The following is a 17505-nucleotide window of genomic DNA, read 5'->3' as shown; positions in this document are numbered from 1 at the left end:
AAGGAGCGCTCCAGCCAGGGAGTTAGAGCGCTGTACGTGCCTTGCCAGTGTGGACAGGGAGTAAGGTAGAGCACTCTAGGAGGCTTTATTGCAGTGTAACGTGCAAGTGTAGCCAAGCCCTAACTCCTTTCTGTGACTTTGGAAAAGTCACTTCCCCTCTCTGCCTCAAATGTAAAGTGTGAATAGTGTGACCAGCCAACCCTCCCAGCGCCCTTTCGGGGTAAAGCCATTTACATCTCTAAAGTTCCAGCCCCCAAACCTCCACCTCGGGTGACACACATGTGCAGGTACAGCCCACCAGCTTCAATAATGACCAATATAAATTCTGCTAATCTCCCTAAATAAAACCACCCAGTAACCCAGTGCATGGAGATGTGCTGGGACACCAGAGGATGGGAGAGGACCAGAGATTTGGCTGCCTTCCCCCGGTTAATATGCAGAACACCGCTGAGATCAATGATCAGCTAACGGCACCATGTGCAAATTAAGAAATCTGGAGAGTTTACAGCCATCCTTCACCACTTGTTAACACTCCCAATGGCCTTGTAGGCATGCTGAGCAGCAAGGGCAAAAGCACAGAGCCTGCAGAACCCCACCCAGGAGAGCCAATTGTTCAATGCTACCCAGGCCACTGTGGCTGCTCCAGATTTGGTGATGACCATGCTGATCTCTGCAGGACTGGAGAGAACCCCGAAGCAGCTTGTGGCTGTAGGTGACAGCACTGCCCAAGCCGCTGCTGGCAGGACCAGAGGTCGCTGTCTCTCAGCCAACTAACAACAGCTAAGCCAGCTCCTTGCCAAGCAGCCAGCATGATCACTGGCCATAAGGAGGGGAGGTGTTGTCTAGTGGATGAAGCGCAGGAGTGCTCCTGTATTTTAATCCTGGCTTTGGCACACCCAGTCTGTGGATAAATCACTTTCCCCCACCACCCCCACTTCTGTGCCTCAGTTTCCCCATCTGTAAAATGGAGAGAATACCACCTCCCTTGCAAGGGTGGTGGTCTGACTACTACTGTCTTTTGAGCCAAAAATTCAGTAGAAGTCATGCTCTGCTCCCTACAGTGATTGGGGCCCACCAATATTTAATTCAGTAAAAGCCTTTTAAAAATGTATTTGATGCTGCAGCAGAATTTTTAGAATTTCTACAGTGCTTGGAAAAGTCAAGAGACTGTGCTGCAGAATTCCGCTCCAGCTTTTCACAGAGCCCTGGGGGCTATGGGCTAGAACAAAACTGGCTGCAGTCGAGGGGACCAGAAAAAAACAGATTCAACTGGGAGTTGTCTCACCACAACCTTCCTCAAAAGAGGAAGATTGGTAACATAGGTGACTAAAAGAAATTTTCAGTGTTAAATTAAATGCATTTTCACAGCGAAATCCGTCCAAACTGCTTCATGAGGTGTCTACACACAGGAGCCACCAGTAAACCACTAAAATACAGTCATCTCTGGGGTATAACACATCAGCTATTTAACAGCACATAGCAACGCAACAGATTAGTACAGCAGGTACCATATCAGTCTGCAATTACAGGGGGGAATTCAGAGAGGCAGAATGCAATTACTCAAGTTTGAATTGAGCAAGAATTTTTTTTACCTCTCTTTGTGAAAAATGCCATGAGAATTCATGACAAGCAACCACAACCTCTCTTAAGTCTCACTGCAAAGACAGTCCGGAGCCCTCTAAGACCAACCCTAGTTCAATACTGATGGAAGACTGCACCCTAACGAGCCACCAATACCAGCACCTAAATGATCCATAGAAAACTGTCACCCAAAGACTGACTCGGCCTAGCTCCATTTAGCTTCCAAGATGTGATGAAATCACAGGCAAAGGTGACTCCAAGCTAATCAGAGATTTCAACAACAGAACAATAACCTCAAACCCCAGGGGTTCCAACTCTATAGAAGGCACTTAGGTAGCTCCCAGCACCACAGCACCTCGCTAGCTTTAGCAATACACAGCCTCACAACTCCCAGGGAGGCAGGGCAGCACTGTTACCCCCTCTCCATGATGGGGAACTGAGGCCCAGAGGCTAACTGATTTGCCCAACATCACACAGGAAACTTACGCAGAGCAGGGCTTTCTCACACCTTCTAAGCCAGCGCTCTAACCACTGGGCCACCCTTTTCTTTCCTTCAGGTCCTTCTGTCTTGAGCATAAGAGGAATGCCAAACATGAGGCCTACCCAGTCTGCAGTATCAGCATCTTTAAACACAGTGCCTGCCTCATTCCAGCCTATAAACCCCTAAAGGGCGAAGGCACCTTTTCCTCCCTCCCCACCACACTGCAAGTCTCTGCTCTCCCCCACACCTTACTCACAATCACCACCTACCAAGCAATTTTCTTTGAGTAAACAGATCAGTGTTCATTCAGATTACACAAGGCAGCTAGAGTCCTTTGCTCTGCGCTGGACTACATAGACCAATGTATTATTAGCTCAGAAGCTGGCTGTACCCAGGCAGGAAATCAGCAGGCAAAATCAAGTCAATCCTAGAACTTCACTCCAGCCTCAGATTGACTGTGCAGTACTGTACTTCCTTCCTGCTCTGCTGGGCTCCAGGGGATAGGACATTCAAAGGCAAGAGCCGACGCCGTCTGCTCGGGTTTGGTTTATTTATTTATTTATTTATTAGAAGAGTGTATTCATCCACCCTGCTCTGGATACAGATTAGCTGCCTTTGCTCAATATCGTTGTTCCACAGGCCTCGAGATGGGAACTGTGGGTACTTTGATGTATGGATTGAAAGACTGTCTAATTTCATTGGGGCTTCTGAACCTAGCCCTGGAACTGCTGCCTAAAAGCAAATTCTTCCCACGCAAGAACTCCTTGGTGGATCACAACTGGAGATCTTCCTGCCTGCTAGAGCCACAGTCTACCTTTTTTTTTTTTTTTTTTTTGGTGGTGGGGGAAGGGGGCTATTTCTTTACTCCTGCTCTAGTGGGAAACACACAGCTCTCATACAGCTCCCCTAACAAGACACCGGCTTTATCTCTTGGAAACCAGTTGTTCCTCCTCTTGAGCACCACATCCATCACACCTTTTCCACCATGGAGGCTGACCAGTTAGGAAATTTACATCCATGCTCCAGTATCCCACAATGCACCACCTCACCACACCGGTTCTCAAGTCCTCAAAAATATGAATCAAATGCTGCACTGAATTAGATCAGTCAGATCTTCTACAAGAGTAGCACACATTGCCTTTTCGTATCACGCAGGCCCACGAGCTGCAGACCGGCTCAGCCCGGCGGACCCTGGCTCCTGCCTCTCCAGCATATGCCGCTCAGAAGTTTCAGCCGGAGGATGAACGGTTGTTTGTGCCATTGTTTCTCTCCCCTGTGAGAGGTTTGGAAATTCAGTTTCAGAACCCTGATATGCAGTATAGATGAGAAGCAAGCATTTAAACTGGGAGAAGAACAACTGTTGCACAGACATAGAAGGTACACACTTGAAATCTAAACAAGCTAACAAGAGGCCATCCCCAGAGGCTGGTGGCACAGCTATAATGGCACAGACTACATGACATGGCCTTTTTAAAGCCCCCTGGAGCACTGCTGGGAATCTGGTCACATGGCTGAGAGCAAAGGTAACAAATGATTAAATTACACAGTTGCCAGCTTATAGGAAACCCAAGGCAAAGCTGCGAAGGAGCACAGCATGAAATCGTTCGCCCCAGGGTCTCCCCGTGTCTGTGCCAGCAAGACCCAGATGTCACGAAGCAGGGCAAAAAAAACTCACTGGGGTTTACAGCAGTGGGCAAAAGACAGGTACACGACATACACAAACACTGTCATCACAGCAAACACTTTCAGAGTGAAGCCAGAACAGCTCAGAGACGCTTGGAAGCAAGCTGCTACTCCTACAGTCTCTATACAGACTCAGGCTGGTACAGTCACCCTACAAGCCAAGAAGCTATAAAAAGCAAGCGTTAATCAGAGGCTCAAATATTATTAGCACAAAACACAGCAGCCTTTATAGCCAAGGATCCCCGGGCAGCACACTGTTAGATGCTTTCAACATACCTCTCAACCTGCAAGAGACTAAATATAGGACACCAGCCACCTAATAGGAGGAAAAATCTTAATTGCAAGCAGCTCACGGGGAGAAAAGATAGTGGGACGTATAGTGATTCAGCTGCAGCTGCAGTTTGATCTGCAGATCTCGCTGGAGCTGGGGGGATTGGTGATGTGGGACAAGTTCCCCTCGGAGGTAATTGTCTCTGAGGCCGGTTTGGTTTTTGGTGTCTGATTTTTATTTTCCTCTTGTTATTTCTTGCCAAGGGCAGAAGCACAAAAACACCATATCTTGCTCTTAGGAGTTCATGGACTCTTGCTGCTTATCCCCACCAACCTGGAGTCATAATCCTCCATTTGTGATACCGTCATCACTTCTATAGCAACCAGTTGGGAAGTCACAAGTAAGAAGAGGGGCCATACGCAGCAGGACCAGGGCCAATGCTTAAAGGAATCGAGAGCCCGTTCTCATGAAGGCAGCTTTGCAATTAAAAGGAGCAGGGAAATTTGGGATAGACATGCACAAGGTTTTCCTTGAGACATCAGCTGCTCTTTAAAAAGGACCCAGCCTGGCCCTACTGATGTCAACAGGAATTTGGCCCCAGATTTCAACTGGACCAAGATCTGGCCTCAGTAAAGCTAACTCAGCACCAGGGCCAAGCAGGGCAGAAGGTAATTTAGCCCCAAATTACTGTCCTGGGTTCAGGGCACAGCTGAGAGGTATGCAATCAGGCTCCTTCCCCTCTTTCTTACCTTCGTGCCCGGTGCTGTAAGTGCTGATGCTGCCGTGTTATAAGGGCACTTTCCCAAACAGGGCCACTGTGGCTACTCCTATACCAGCTCGCAACCGGGTGCCCCGGGTAGGGTGGGCTAGTGAAGCCATGGTCCGACTCCGTCTCTGCGGCCAGCGATGAGGCAGAGCTCCCCATGGTTCCCCCCTACCCAGATCACGCCAAGATTTATCCTAGGTTAGGTCCGAGCCAGTGGAAAGGGGCGAGGTGTTGCGGCATGGACTGGCGTAAAGATCCCAACACTGTAGAAAGGGAGGTCGGTTCTGATCAAAAGAAGGGAAAAAAAAAAAAAGGAAAGGAAAGGAAAGGAAGAGAAAGAAACAAGGTATGATATAGATCACCACCACTGGGATTCCCAAAACCTGCTAATGAACTCTCTGAACAAGACAGTTCCAGAGTTTATTGGGGATGGGGAGGTTTTGTTTTAACAGGACAGTCCATCCCAATCTGGAGGTGGGAGACGCAGGGTGGTTTCATAAAGGCTTCCTTTGGCTAAATACCCTAGACTCCTAGCTCCCTAAATTTGGGGGGCAGCTATACCACACCCAGCTGTACTTTGGGTGTGATTGACAATGCCTGTGGACGCCTACTCTACTGTTCCCAACCCACCAGGAAGCGCAGTTGGTGTAAGACAACCGAGCAGAGCCAAGCACAGAGGACTGTCATTAAGATAAAGGAATCTAAGGATAAACCGTAGAGTCCCAATCACAACACCTGAAGCACCAGCTCTTGGGAACGACTAGCACAGAAAGGGTTTCTGAAGGCCCCAAACTCTGAAAATCTGACAAGCCAATTAAGTCAACCCTGAAAAGTAGGACTTGTCTGTTTGTCTAGAGAAGCGGTTCTCAAAATTTTTTTACTGGTGACCCCTTTCACACAGCAAGCCTCTGAGTGCGACTCCCCTTTATAAATTAAAAACACATTTTTAATATATTTAACACCATTATAAATGCTGGAGGCAAAGCGGGGTTTGGGGTGGAGCCTGGCAGCTCGCAACCCCCCATGTAATAGCCTTGTGACCCCCTGAGGGGTCCTGACCCCTAGTTTGAGAACCCCTGGTCTAGGACAAGGAGGTGTTTTTTGGGTTTTTTTTTAAAGGAATAAAGTTTCATTCCTTTTTTTCAGCATCATCATACTAAAAGGGATGGCAAGCAGATTTTGTGCCTAGGCTGGTAAATTTTCCTCAACCATTTTTTGCATAGTGGAATAAAATGTGAAACATTTACACCCTTCCAGGTAGACTAGATTTCTAACAAACATTCAACAACAAAAAGGGGCAGCCCTTCTTCTTTCTTGTTCTTCCAATTTTCACAATTTACTGCATCAAACTTCCACAAAATAGAAGTATAGGAACATTTACTTTCTCCTTTGGTCTTCAAAGACTATATTATATTACACACAGACACACACCTTTTCTTAAGGAAAAATAAAGATCTTACAGTCTGAATTTGTGTAAGAAGGAAAAGGATCAAGGGAACATTTATCAGAGTAAAAAAGAAGAAACAAGGAGGGGGAAAAATTTCACAGCAGAGCTTATTCAATTACCCACCAGGATTTGCAGAGGCGAATGAATTGTAGGAAGACCTTCATGAAGAAGCAGCTTAGTACAATAAAAGACTGAAACAAAGACTGTAAAATACAGTTTTTCATTCCCAGGATTGTTCCAGGGGATCAAGAAAGGTCTCGGTGGATAGCAGACCTCAGAACACTGGAGCTCTTGCAACAGGTGCAGTTTTGCTAGAAGCTTAGCACCAAAACTAAATGCATTAGTTATTAAATGGATATTATTAACCACCTTTTAAATGGTTTCTTCTTTATTCTCTATGGTCTGTAATGATCGGTTAAAGAAAAAAAAAAGTCTGAGAATAATTATTTCTTTGCCCTTCCTTGATTTTTGTCTCCCTAATTGGCCAGCACAGATTCTGTGCATCTGCATTACCAAAAGGCAGCACGGCTCTGGTACATTGCTGCCAACACGAGAAACTCATTGATTATTGGGGGACTGGCAAAAATGGTCCCTTTTTTTTTCCTTCAATAACTGCCATCTGAGTAGTTAAGTTGTAAGAAGTTATATTTTCCCTCCAGGGGGTGGGGGGAGGTGGAATAAAAAACAAAGAAAGATACTTAACATCCAGAGGACATTTCTCCTAAGATTAGTATAATTTTAAAGGTAGGTCAGATTTGAGACATGGTCTGTTTTGCATCTGCCTCAGCTGTTGATAACTTCAACAGTGCTACTCTCCTATATGTTCCAGCAGCCACTTTAGCTAAACAGCTGAAGGGACAGAGAATGTTTGGCACATGACCTACAGGGCTGGTAGGCTGAAACTTTTTTCCCCTCCAGGATTCAAATTTTAACAGGCAAGAGGGAAATTGAGATCAGAAAAATGCAGACACTAATGATTCACCAAATTAAAACACAAGCAAAGGATGGGAAGGAAATCTAACATTAAAAATCTTTCTGAGCACAGAGTTGCACAACCAAATAAAGCAACTCAACAGTCTCATTTGAAACCATTTCCTCAGCAACTCACCCAAGTTGAAAAGGCCACGCCACTCCTCTTCCCCCTTCTATAAGAGAAAGCCTCAGGGACATGCAAGTTTTAACTCCCCAGACTCTGCTAGGTGGAAGACAAGTTAGCAATGATGCAAGCAGCTGGCATCCAGCATATTACTGCTGCCCTGTCCCATTCCTCCTCCCCTGCCCCTCCAGGTCTGTTACAGGAAGTCTGATCAGCCACCCTGAATACAAATGTATTTTGGGAAACAGAGATGATGGAATCCTGGTTTAATACTACTCAGTAAACCTCTGTGGTGGGTGGAGTTGGGTGAAGGAAGAGATCTATATATAGGGTCAGGATAACCTAGCTAAGCTGGAGCTGTCTCTAACGCTATTTGGGCTACTTTTCTGTCAGCACTGTGAAATCGGATTGCTTTGGGCAAAGCATTAAATACCTCATCTTGGGCTGGACCCCTCAGCACTAAGAATGGCCCTCCCTTTAACCAACAGGAAACCCTGTTGTTAAAAAAATGTGAGATCCAGTTTGCAAACAAGCAAGAGCAGGATCATAGTGTCAGCATTGGATGCCTCCTCATTTCAACTTTATGCAGAACTCATGCCGGCTCCCATGTCTAGAACAGTGGTGGTCAGGGAATGGCTTAATAATCCAACCCACCATTTGCCCTTCAGAAAAATAAGTGGTGTTTTTTAAAAATGAATGCAAGTTCTAATAATTACATGCTACTTCACATGGGTATTTAGCCATGATTAGTTAATTCTTTGCAGCAGTGTGAAAACAGGTAAAGTGCAATATAAGTGCTGAATATTAAGGATCTCGCATTCAGTGATTTGTAAAACTCCAAAGGTGGAGAGGGCACACAGAAGGGTAAATAATGTGTGTTAAATATATTTAGCAAGTGATACAGCAAGCCACAGAAAACTTCACACAGGTGGAGGGGAGAAAACAAACAGAGGCTTCCACTCCCTAGTTAGGAAATTCCTGGACATCTGGAGCTGGGGGACAGCAGATTTTTCCTCCTAGTGAAGAAGGCACTTCTTCTATTGATCTTATTTGTACTTGTATCGATTTCATTTGCTCCAGGACACAGGGGCAACACAAGGAAGAATGGGGTGGGGGGTTAGCTAGTAGAAATGAATAATAGTTAAGCACCTATGTGTTTTCTTTGTGGGTTTTAAAGTGCAGTAATGACTAGGTATGGAGTGGTACAGTTAATTGCTCCGGAAATACTGTTTTCAAAACAAACTGATTTGATTTTTGGAAGTAAATTACCCCTACCACCACTCCCTCACATACCCTCTATCACCCACTTACCACCCCTCGCTCACACATCCCTCCCCAAAGCCACCAGCAGCAGCCTCCAGAAGAAGTGAGCCAGCCAGCCGGCAGGCAGGCACTCACAGCGCGGGAGGACCGAGGGGTGAAGCTCTCCCATGAAGGGCACTCTCCGGCCAGCCCAGAGCAGCAGGCGGCGGGATCGCTGCAGCAATGCCAGCTCCAGGGGTCACGCCGCTGCGAAGCCGATCCCGACCAGGCGTGCACGAGGCTCCGCTTCTCGCTCACACAAGTGGCTCGGGTCGGCACGCCGGCTCCCGGGAAGGAAAGCGAAGCGGACTCCGGAGCTACCGGTGGGCGGCTGGTAGCGTTCCGGGGCTCCCAGCGACGAGTGGGCGCGCTGAGCTCCTGCCCCGCTAGGGAGACAGCGCGCCCGGGGCAACGCAACAGCCCAGCGCGGTCCGCACCGACCCCGCCTCGCTCGCTCCCGCCGCTGCCCAGCCCGGGGTGGGGTCGCTCCGCTCACCCGCCTTTCGGCTGCAGCCGCTCCGAGCCCCCGGGGGGCGCAGGGAGGCGGGGGGGCACCCTCTTCCCCACAAACTGTGTGCCGGCTGGAGGAGGTGGAGCCTCTGGCAGTGCCCTAGGATAGCAGCTGCAACTGCCCGGCCACCTCGCCTCGCACGGGAGATCCCCCCGGCCGTCTACCCCTCTCCTGGGAAGAGCAGCGTGCAGCGCCGGACACGCGGCGCAAGGGACTCGCTACCCGCCAGGAGGAAACGGGAGAGCGCAGGGCTGGCCCCACAACGCTGTGCTCGCAGGCTGAGCCCAGGGTCCGAATGGCTCACAGCTCGCACTGCGGTTCCCAAGCCGGAGCAGATGCTTCCAGCCCCAGGGCCAGCTGCGCACCACCTTGGAAACAAAGCGCGATGCCAGGGGGGCAGCGAGGGGGTGTATTTCGCGCCTGCAAGATGTAGCGTCACACAGTGATGGGTGTAAGGGAGCGCACAGCTCCTGGGGGTATGCTCAGTGACAGACTTAGAGTTAGGGGGGCCCTGTGTGCCGCTTCATTTTTGGGGACCTAGCCAATTCTCTCATCTCTCTCCCCCCCCACACACACACACACACCATTTTCCCTCCTTCATCCTCCTCCTCTATTATAAGTAATGAGAAATAAAATAAAGTGAGGTACCTTGAGTGGGGAAAGGATGCAGGCTCTGGGCTGGGGCACAGGGTTGGGAGTGGCAGCACTTACCTCAGGTGGCATGGCTCCCAAAGCAACTGGCACCCACAGCCCTCCAGCAGCAGCTCCTAGGCACGGAGGGGGAGTCTCCACATGCCGCTGCCCGCAGGCGCTGCCCCGCAGCTCCCAGCCAATGGGAGCTGTGGAGTCGGCACTCAGGGCGGGGCAGCGCACGGACAAACAAACACACCCCAGGGACCATAGGTCATTCTGGCCGCTTCCGGGAGCAAAGCGGTGCAGAGGGAGGGAGGCAGAGGGGGCAGGGAGCCGCCTTAGCCCTGCTGCTGGCACATCTCTGTGCACCCCTTGGGGGGAGGGAGGCAGCGAGTCTCCATGCGCTGCCCAGGGCCAAGGCAGTGCATGGAGCCGCCTCCTCCTCCTCCCCCCCACCAGGGGCGCACAGACATGGCAGCAGCTGGCCGCTTCCAGGAGCGGCGTGGAGCCAGCAGCCACGGCATGCAGACAGCCTGCCTGAGCCCTGCTGCGTCACCAGCTGGGATTTGAGGGCAGTTTGTCAGATATTTTTCCTGCATTTTTGGGGGGGAGGGCTGTTGTTGGGGGCCCCCATGCCACCACACAGTTTGTTTCATGGTAAATCTGCTCCTGGGTATGCTGTAAGGGGGAGGGGGGCGTCACACACTGATGTGTATATAGTTACAGGATGTGTGGGTAAGGGGTTTTAGAGTGATGGGTGTAAGCTACTGGGGGTGTGCATATAAGGGGGTCATAGTAATGTGTATGTAAGGCTGTGCATAGCTACACAAGAGTGTTTATGTAATGGAGTCACCCAGTGTATAGCTACAGGGGGTGTATGTGTAAGGGGTGTTGTATGACTGTGTAAGAGTAACACAATGCGTATGTGTTAGTGTAAGAGGATCATAACGGTAAGGGGAGGGTCACACACAGCGATCAAGTACATGTTACAGAGGCATGTGATGTATATGTGCATGGGTGTCTATTTTGTGCGTAGAGGAGTGATGGGAAGGGGGAAATGTAAATAAAATAAGTAGGCGTTTGGCTCCATTGGGCCAGGGCTGAAAGATGCCATAGGGGTTCGAAGCAGTGTGGGTTTCCAGAGGATGTGGATAGGACTTCAATAAGAAGCTACACTGGGGGAGGGGAAACAACTACGTTCCTTTCCATCCTCAGATGCCTTTAGGGAGTCACAGCTGCTGGACTGGGAAAGCAAACAGCCTCCCTAGGATGGCAGGAAACTGTTTAAGCAACAAAACGCCACCACCTTCAACCCTCTCCTCCCTATATTTTGAGGCTGAAATAAGGCCCTGAGACTTCATGGCCATGACAGCATGCAGGCACCGGTCTGAATGGTCCTGTGGTACAATAGGTAGCCGCATAGGCTTCCCTGCTGGCAGCTGCAGCAGCTTAAGGGCGGTTCAATTGAAAAGTGGCCAGGTAGAAATTGACACTTCCTTGTACAGTCAACGCCCTGCATGTAACTGCTGCCTTGGTGACAAAAAACAAAGTTTTCACTGCCGTTTCCACCAGTTAACCCTGCAGAGCCAGCACAGCTAGGGAAAGGACAGACTCCAGCTCACTGTGCATCAGTAAACAATGCTGTATCATGCATCCAATGAAGTGAGCTGTAGCTCACGAAAGCTTATGCTCAAATAAATTTGTTAGTCTCTAAGGTGCCACAAGTACTCCTTTTCTTTTTGCGGATACAGACTAACACGGCTGCTACTCTGAATGCTGTTGATAGTTTCTGATCAGTTACAAAGTTGTGCAAACCCCCTCACAGCCTGTACAACCTCTGGGACATCAATAGGGTTGTGAGCAGGATGGCCTCATGGCTAGAATACCAGCCTAGGACTTCAGAGACCAAAGTTCAATTCCGTGCTCTGCCACAAATTCCATGTATGCTCTTGGCAAGTCACTTAGAGGGGGAATTAAGGCACAGAGAAGCTGACAACAGAACTGCAACATCCCTGGGAGGCAGGGCAAGGATAAATACAGTAAAGATTTTGAGGTGCTCAGATAATACAGTAATGGGGGCCAGATAAATATGTCTTGTAGAGAGCTGTAAAGGAGGGTAAAATTTTCCCTGCAGAGTCTATTACGGGTGGTGATGTGCCAAGAAGAGAGCACCCAAGTTCCCGTTACCAGGAAAGATCCTTTCTACAGAGTACATCAAATGTGGGGTCACTAAATGGCAATTATCAGAGCCACATACTTAAAACCACCCCTTTAACAACATCATAGGAGCTACACATATGCCACTAAATAAAGCCACATCTCTCAGTTCCATATCTGAACTCCCTATAACCTGGGATCATGGGGGATTTGTTTCTGGACTATCTCGGGGTGTCGTGGGGGGAGGAGAAGCCAAGAGCCAGGCTGGCTTGAGCTCCATTTAATACCACTTCCTAATACTTTGCAACATTGACACAGAGGGAGTGGAATCAGGGTATGACACATACAAAAAGGTCACAAGCAATAGGAATAGCAGTTTCAAGCCAGCTTCATGTCAAACTCATTGCTGCTAAGGTCAAAGAAGTTTCCACCTCTTCTGTCTACAGCATGGTGAAAAGTAAAGCAGTGACCACAGCTAGAAGCAGGACACCAGGGCTAGACAGAGCAACTGTCTGATCAAGTACAGTAAATCTATCATGCCTAACAAACTTCAAGACAGGGGATTATACAGATTTGAAAGGGGAATCAAAATCCTAATTAAAAGCTACGGAAAAGCAGCTGACTGTGTCCTTTTAAGTGGCAACTAATCCCAGCACCTATTTCTGTCATTGATTTATGAGTAGGAAGTTCATTTTATCTGAATAAGCACTGAGATCGCAAGCCAACTGAGATTAAGCAGGGCTGAGTGTACACAAATTTCAAAAAACAAACACTGTGGAAACCCGGTGCTCTACTAAGCCAATTAACATTACTTCAATGAGGTGCAATAGGGCTGCTCATATTTTCCAGTTTATTAGCCAATTGTGGATAGATTTTGAGCACAGAGTTAACAATAGCATGTGAGCTGGCATGGCTGGTCTCATTAGCAACACTGCAGTAGTTTAAACAGGTGCCTCATGTGGCTAGGGGAGGAGGAGAAAGACAAGCCAGGCCACAGCATCCAATCTCTGCAAGCATTTAAGAGCAGGTCTAAATTTCCAGAACCCTTTCCTCCTCTGTGTTTATAGTCCTTGCAATAGACCCTTTATCATCTCGGTCAGCCCAGTGGTTTGCCTCACCTTTACAGTCTGCCTATTGAGAACAGTTGCATTATAAGCAGGAAGCTTTATGTTGTGTGCTACAAATGTGCTATATATTTAATAGGCATCGGAGTCTAACAAGAAGATTCCATGAAAGGAAAGCATGCAAGACTCTCATTAGAATAATGCTTCTTGGATGACATGCACACAAATTTCCTGTTTTTAGACAGATTTATCCTAACTCTGAATTTCCCCTGCAGCCAGAAAACAAACAGTTTCTCTTTCCTGCTACAGTTGAGTGTTGATTGGTCAAGAGCCGATCCTCCCGTCTGAGGCTGTGCCAGCCTGTGCAGGGTAGGATTGTTGTTATTGGACATTCACAGCTAGAGATAAACATGAGTAAGAACCAGGCACTGTCTCCTCACTCGACCCGCTTTATCAGATCTCCCTGATTCAGTGCAATGAGTGCTTCTGACACCATCTTTCCATACAGCAGCATCAACGGGGGAGCAGCTAGAGCAATAACAAGGGAAAGCCAGATGAAAGTGACGCTAAAATGAAGAGATCCTCTGTATTGACTGCCATTTACAAACTATGCACCCCTTCTGAACCAGCTGCTCTTACGGTCACTTAATGCTACAACGTTTGGAAATAACTAGGAATGAAGTCAACTAAAAACTCACCAAAAAACTACGCGAAAGAAACTGTGTTTACACAGCTCTTTCAGGCAGGCCTGAATAAAGAACCAGGTCTTTCTCTGTGCCCTGACAGTCATGAAAGGCTGGCTGTGTTAGATCAGTGGGGAAGTGAATTCCTGAGTCGAGGATCACCCCCATCAATGAGATGAGCAGATTTAACTACATTTTATACAGCATCTATTTCCCCACCCCTCCTCTAACCCATCTAATAGGCTACCCCATGGGGGGTAGAGTGATCACAGGTATGGTTGTATTTCAGTGGAGGTTTTAAAACACATTGCATTCCATGTCACTGTACAAAACTGAAGATATTCCACAGGGTAAAGGGAGTGTATGTAATTGCATGCCAGCTAAGCCACAGAGATAAGTGGACGAAGGGCTAGCCCATCAACACAGGACACAGCCAACAGCTGGTATAAGATGTGGAGTTTCAGAGTCACCAGAGGGAGCATGCATCAGGCAGGGACTGGAAGAGCCAGATCTCGGAGCAGGAAGAAGTAGGCATCCCACCCTCTGACACTATCCCTTGGGCAATGCAGATCTAGATTTAGTTATAGTTCATCTGGGGAACATTTGGATGCCAGAGTGATGGGTTCTATAGAAAATCCTATGGTAGCTAGGTAGCAATATCTTGCCTACAGAACTTATCCTGCAATGTGAGAGATGAGGGCTATGCGCAGCATCCATACCGCATTCCTGCCCCAGTCTACAGAGCTGCTCTTAAGCCCTTGCTGTGCTTTATCAAGCCTCCTTTCATGATACAGGGAACGAAAGACTTACAGATATTAAGTTAGCCAGCTAAAGTTACCGAGAACCCTTCCTCCAGGTTACAGGGTTTGGAGTTTCCCTGAACTAGTCATTTACTGTGTCCTTATTTCCAATTCACTGTCCTAGATTTTGGAGGGCCAGTGTTTCGGAACTGGCCTCAAGCAAGTGGAGAGGTCAGATGAGCGTTACAGGCAGTAGGTTGTTATTTGGTATTTGCATCAGAAACAAACCTAAAAAGATAGATATCGGAATAACTGAGAACTGCCCAAATGTCTGCACACGCACCCCAGGCCCCTCTATATAAAGTACAAATAGTCTGGTCTACACCACTGTAGACCAGTACACAGATTTTATATTGGTGTAACTACTTCAGTTTGGAGTGATTTCTTAATGAAATAGTTATACAGGTACAATCCCTGGTGTGGATGCAGTTATACCAGTATAAAGCGGCTGTATACTAATGCAGCTTATTCCCCTTCCAAAATGGGACTAGCTATACAGGGTATGTAAGCACTTTTATACTGGTGTAACTGTTTCGACCCTACAGGGAGTTGTGCCACTTTCACAACTCCAGTATAACTAGTGTGTTCAGACAAAGCCTTAGCAGCACTTAACCAGCACAGCAGCAATGAACAAAGAAAACGGTCACATGGGGAACAGGTGACTTCCTAAAAGGCAAGACTTCAAAATAACATGGATGCTTTCAGGGAGTTGGTGTGGCTATCCAGACCAGAGCACGAGCAATGGCATCGTACTTGCTATAGCTAGGGTCTCCCTCCAAGAGAAACGCACAATGCAGAGGTGACCAGCAGCTGACCCCTGTGAAGTGGGTGGGGAAGGAATCCACAACTACTCCAAGACCACCCCCCTAGATTTTCTCAGAGTGCCATTAAAGAGAGCAGCTCAGATATCACCTGCTCCAGATGTAACACTCAGGTGCCTGGTTAGACATGCGGTCATGCTGCATCACTGCACTGGTAGTTCCTCCATCTCAGCCCTCTCTCTCTCTCTCTCAGGTAGTGGCTACCACACCCAGTGACAGGCAGAAAAGTTTCACTCTGGAAAACAAGTTGTATGACAATAAGGCACGGGAGTCACAACACAAGAGTTGAGTTTGCAGCTCACACCAAACGGAAAGTGATCACAGAGGCTGCTGCATGCGTTGCAAGGAGACCACACTGCTGGGTCTGGGCAGCGGCCCAAGGGGCACACTGGCACAGGGTGCAAGCAGTAGACTAAAAGGGGGTATGACAGGAACTAGCCAAGTCACTGACCCAGAGGCAATAGGTGGAAGGGCTGACCTCATCCTTCTTTTGTGAAGGCAGTGCATAACCTCCGGGTCATCGCTGCTCCTCAGATAGCTGTAGTGAGAGATGCCTGTAAGTGGCCAGGAGATTATACCCCAAAACTGGCCTCAGTGACCCAGGCTGGATCACCCCAACTCTTCACCTGAGGCTGGATGCCAAGGAGACTCCATCCAGTCCATAAAGTGGACTGACTTGGTGAGAGCATTTCACACAGGTACCCCTTGCAGTCTGACCTCTCCCCATTTGATTCCAAACCCAGTTCAAGGTCCTGGTTCTTAGCTACAAAGCTCTGGATATCTTGGAGGCTTCCCCTCTTTGACAAGCTGACAGCATCCAGGGTAAAGCTTCCAGGCCCTAAAAATGGTCTGTCCCCAACACAGGGCCTGAAGGCATGGGATCCTTGCAAGGGAAGATCAGGATAAGCCCAATTTAGCCCCGTTCCTAGTTCACTGGGATGTGAGGCTGGCCAAGAAAGAAGTCCTCTAGAAAAAGAGCAGCCAAGCCAACCCTGAAAGTGCAAATCCAGCCCAAACACACCCATCTCCACTCCTTGGGCTGAGAAAAGGAGCAGGTGACATTGTACTCCATATGTTTATGGAAATATGCTTATGAGTGTAAATATAATTTAACTGGAATATGCTTTATGCAAAAGGTGTCTGGTAAGGTGTCGTTACAAAGCTTATAAGCTACTGAGGGTGTTCATCCTATTTGTAAAAAGAATGAGGAGTACTTGTGGCACCTTAGAGACTAACAAATTTATTTGGGCATAAGCTTTCGTGGGCTAAAGCCCATTTCACCAGATGCATGCAGTGGAAAATACAATAGGAAGATATATATACACATACAGAGAACATGAAAAAAAGGGGGGTTGCCATACTAACTCTAACAAGACTAGTCAATTAAGGTGGGCTATTATCAGCAGGAGGGAAAAAAAACTTTTGTAGTGATAATCAGGATGGCCCATTTCAAACAGTTGACAAGAAGGTGTGAGTAACAGTAGGGGGAAAATTAGCATGGGGAAATAGTTTGTACTTTGTGTAATGACCCATCCACTCCCAGTCCTTATTCAAGCCTAATTTAATGGTGTCCAGTTTGCAATTTAATTCCAGTTCTGCAGTTTCTCGTTGGAGTCTGTTTTTGAAGTTCTTTTGTTGAAGAATTGCCACTTTTAGGTCTGTAATTGAGTGACTAGGGAGGTTGGAGTGTTCTCCGACTGGATTTTCAATGTTATAATTCTTGACATCTGATTTGTGTCCATTTATTCTTTTGTGTAGAGACCGCCCCTACTCTACTTGCGCTACATTGATGACATCTTCATCATCTGGACCCATGGAAAAGAAGCCCTTGAGGAATTCCACCATGATTTCAACAATTTCCATCCTACCATCAATCTCAACCTGGACTAGTCTGGACAAGAGATCCACTTCCTGGACACTACAGTGCTAATAAGCGATGGTCACATAAACACCACCCTATACCGGAAACCTACTGACCGCTATACTTATCTACATGCCTCCAGCTTTCATCCTGACCACATCACACAATCCATTGTCTACGGCCAAGCTTTAAGATACAACCACATTTGCTCCAATCACTCAGACAGAGACAAACACCTACAAGATCTCTATCAAGTGTTCTTAAAACTACAATACCCACCTGCTGAAGTGAAGAAACAGATTGACAGAGCCAGAAGAATACCCAGAGGTCACCTACTACAGGACAGGC

At 47.8% G+C, this 17505-nt stretch overlaps 1 protein-coding gene across 5 annotated transcripts in view; it reads right to left on the bottom strand.

Moving 5' to 3' along the window:
- CAPN15 (calpain 15) overlaps positions 1–17505 on the bottom strand; it is a 95704-nt gene that overhangs the window by 66697 nt on the left and 11502 nt on the right. The window contains exons 1-2 of one of the 5 annotated variants that reach the window (XM_075132878.1): positions 8724–9083; positions 4766–5066 (exon numbers count right to left, since the gene is read on the bottom strand). The exons of 1 other annotated variant lie outside the window; for it this stretch is intronic. In XM_075132878.1, coding sequence (XP_074988979.1) covers positions 4766–4941 — 176 coding nt within the window. In that variant the 5' untranslated portion in view covers positions 4942–5066; positions 8724–9083. Of the gene's footprint in view, positions 1–4765; positions 5067–8723; positions 9084–9849; positions 10076–17505 lie in introns of those variants that run through there. 3 more of the 5 variants (XM_048866762.2, XM_048866765.2, XM_075132879.1) reach the window with 3 other exon arrangements.

The sequence above is a fragment of the Caretta caretta genome, chromosome 10, assembly GCF_965140235.1.
Source record: "Caretta caretta isolate rCarCar2 chromosome 10, rCarCar1.hap1, whole genome shotgun sequence".
In the NCBI taxonomy this organism is placed as follows: Eukaryota; Metazoa; Chordata; order Testudines; family Cheloniidae; genus Caretta; species Caretta caretta.
Note: the sequence above shows the minus strand (reverse complement) of the source record. Positions and strands in the feature narration are given on the sequence as shown.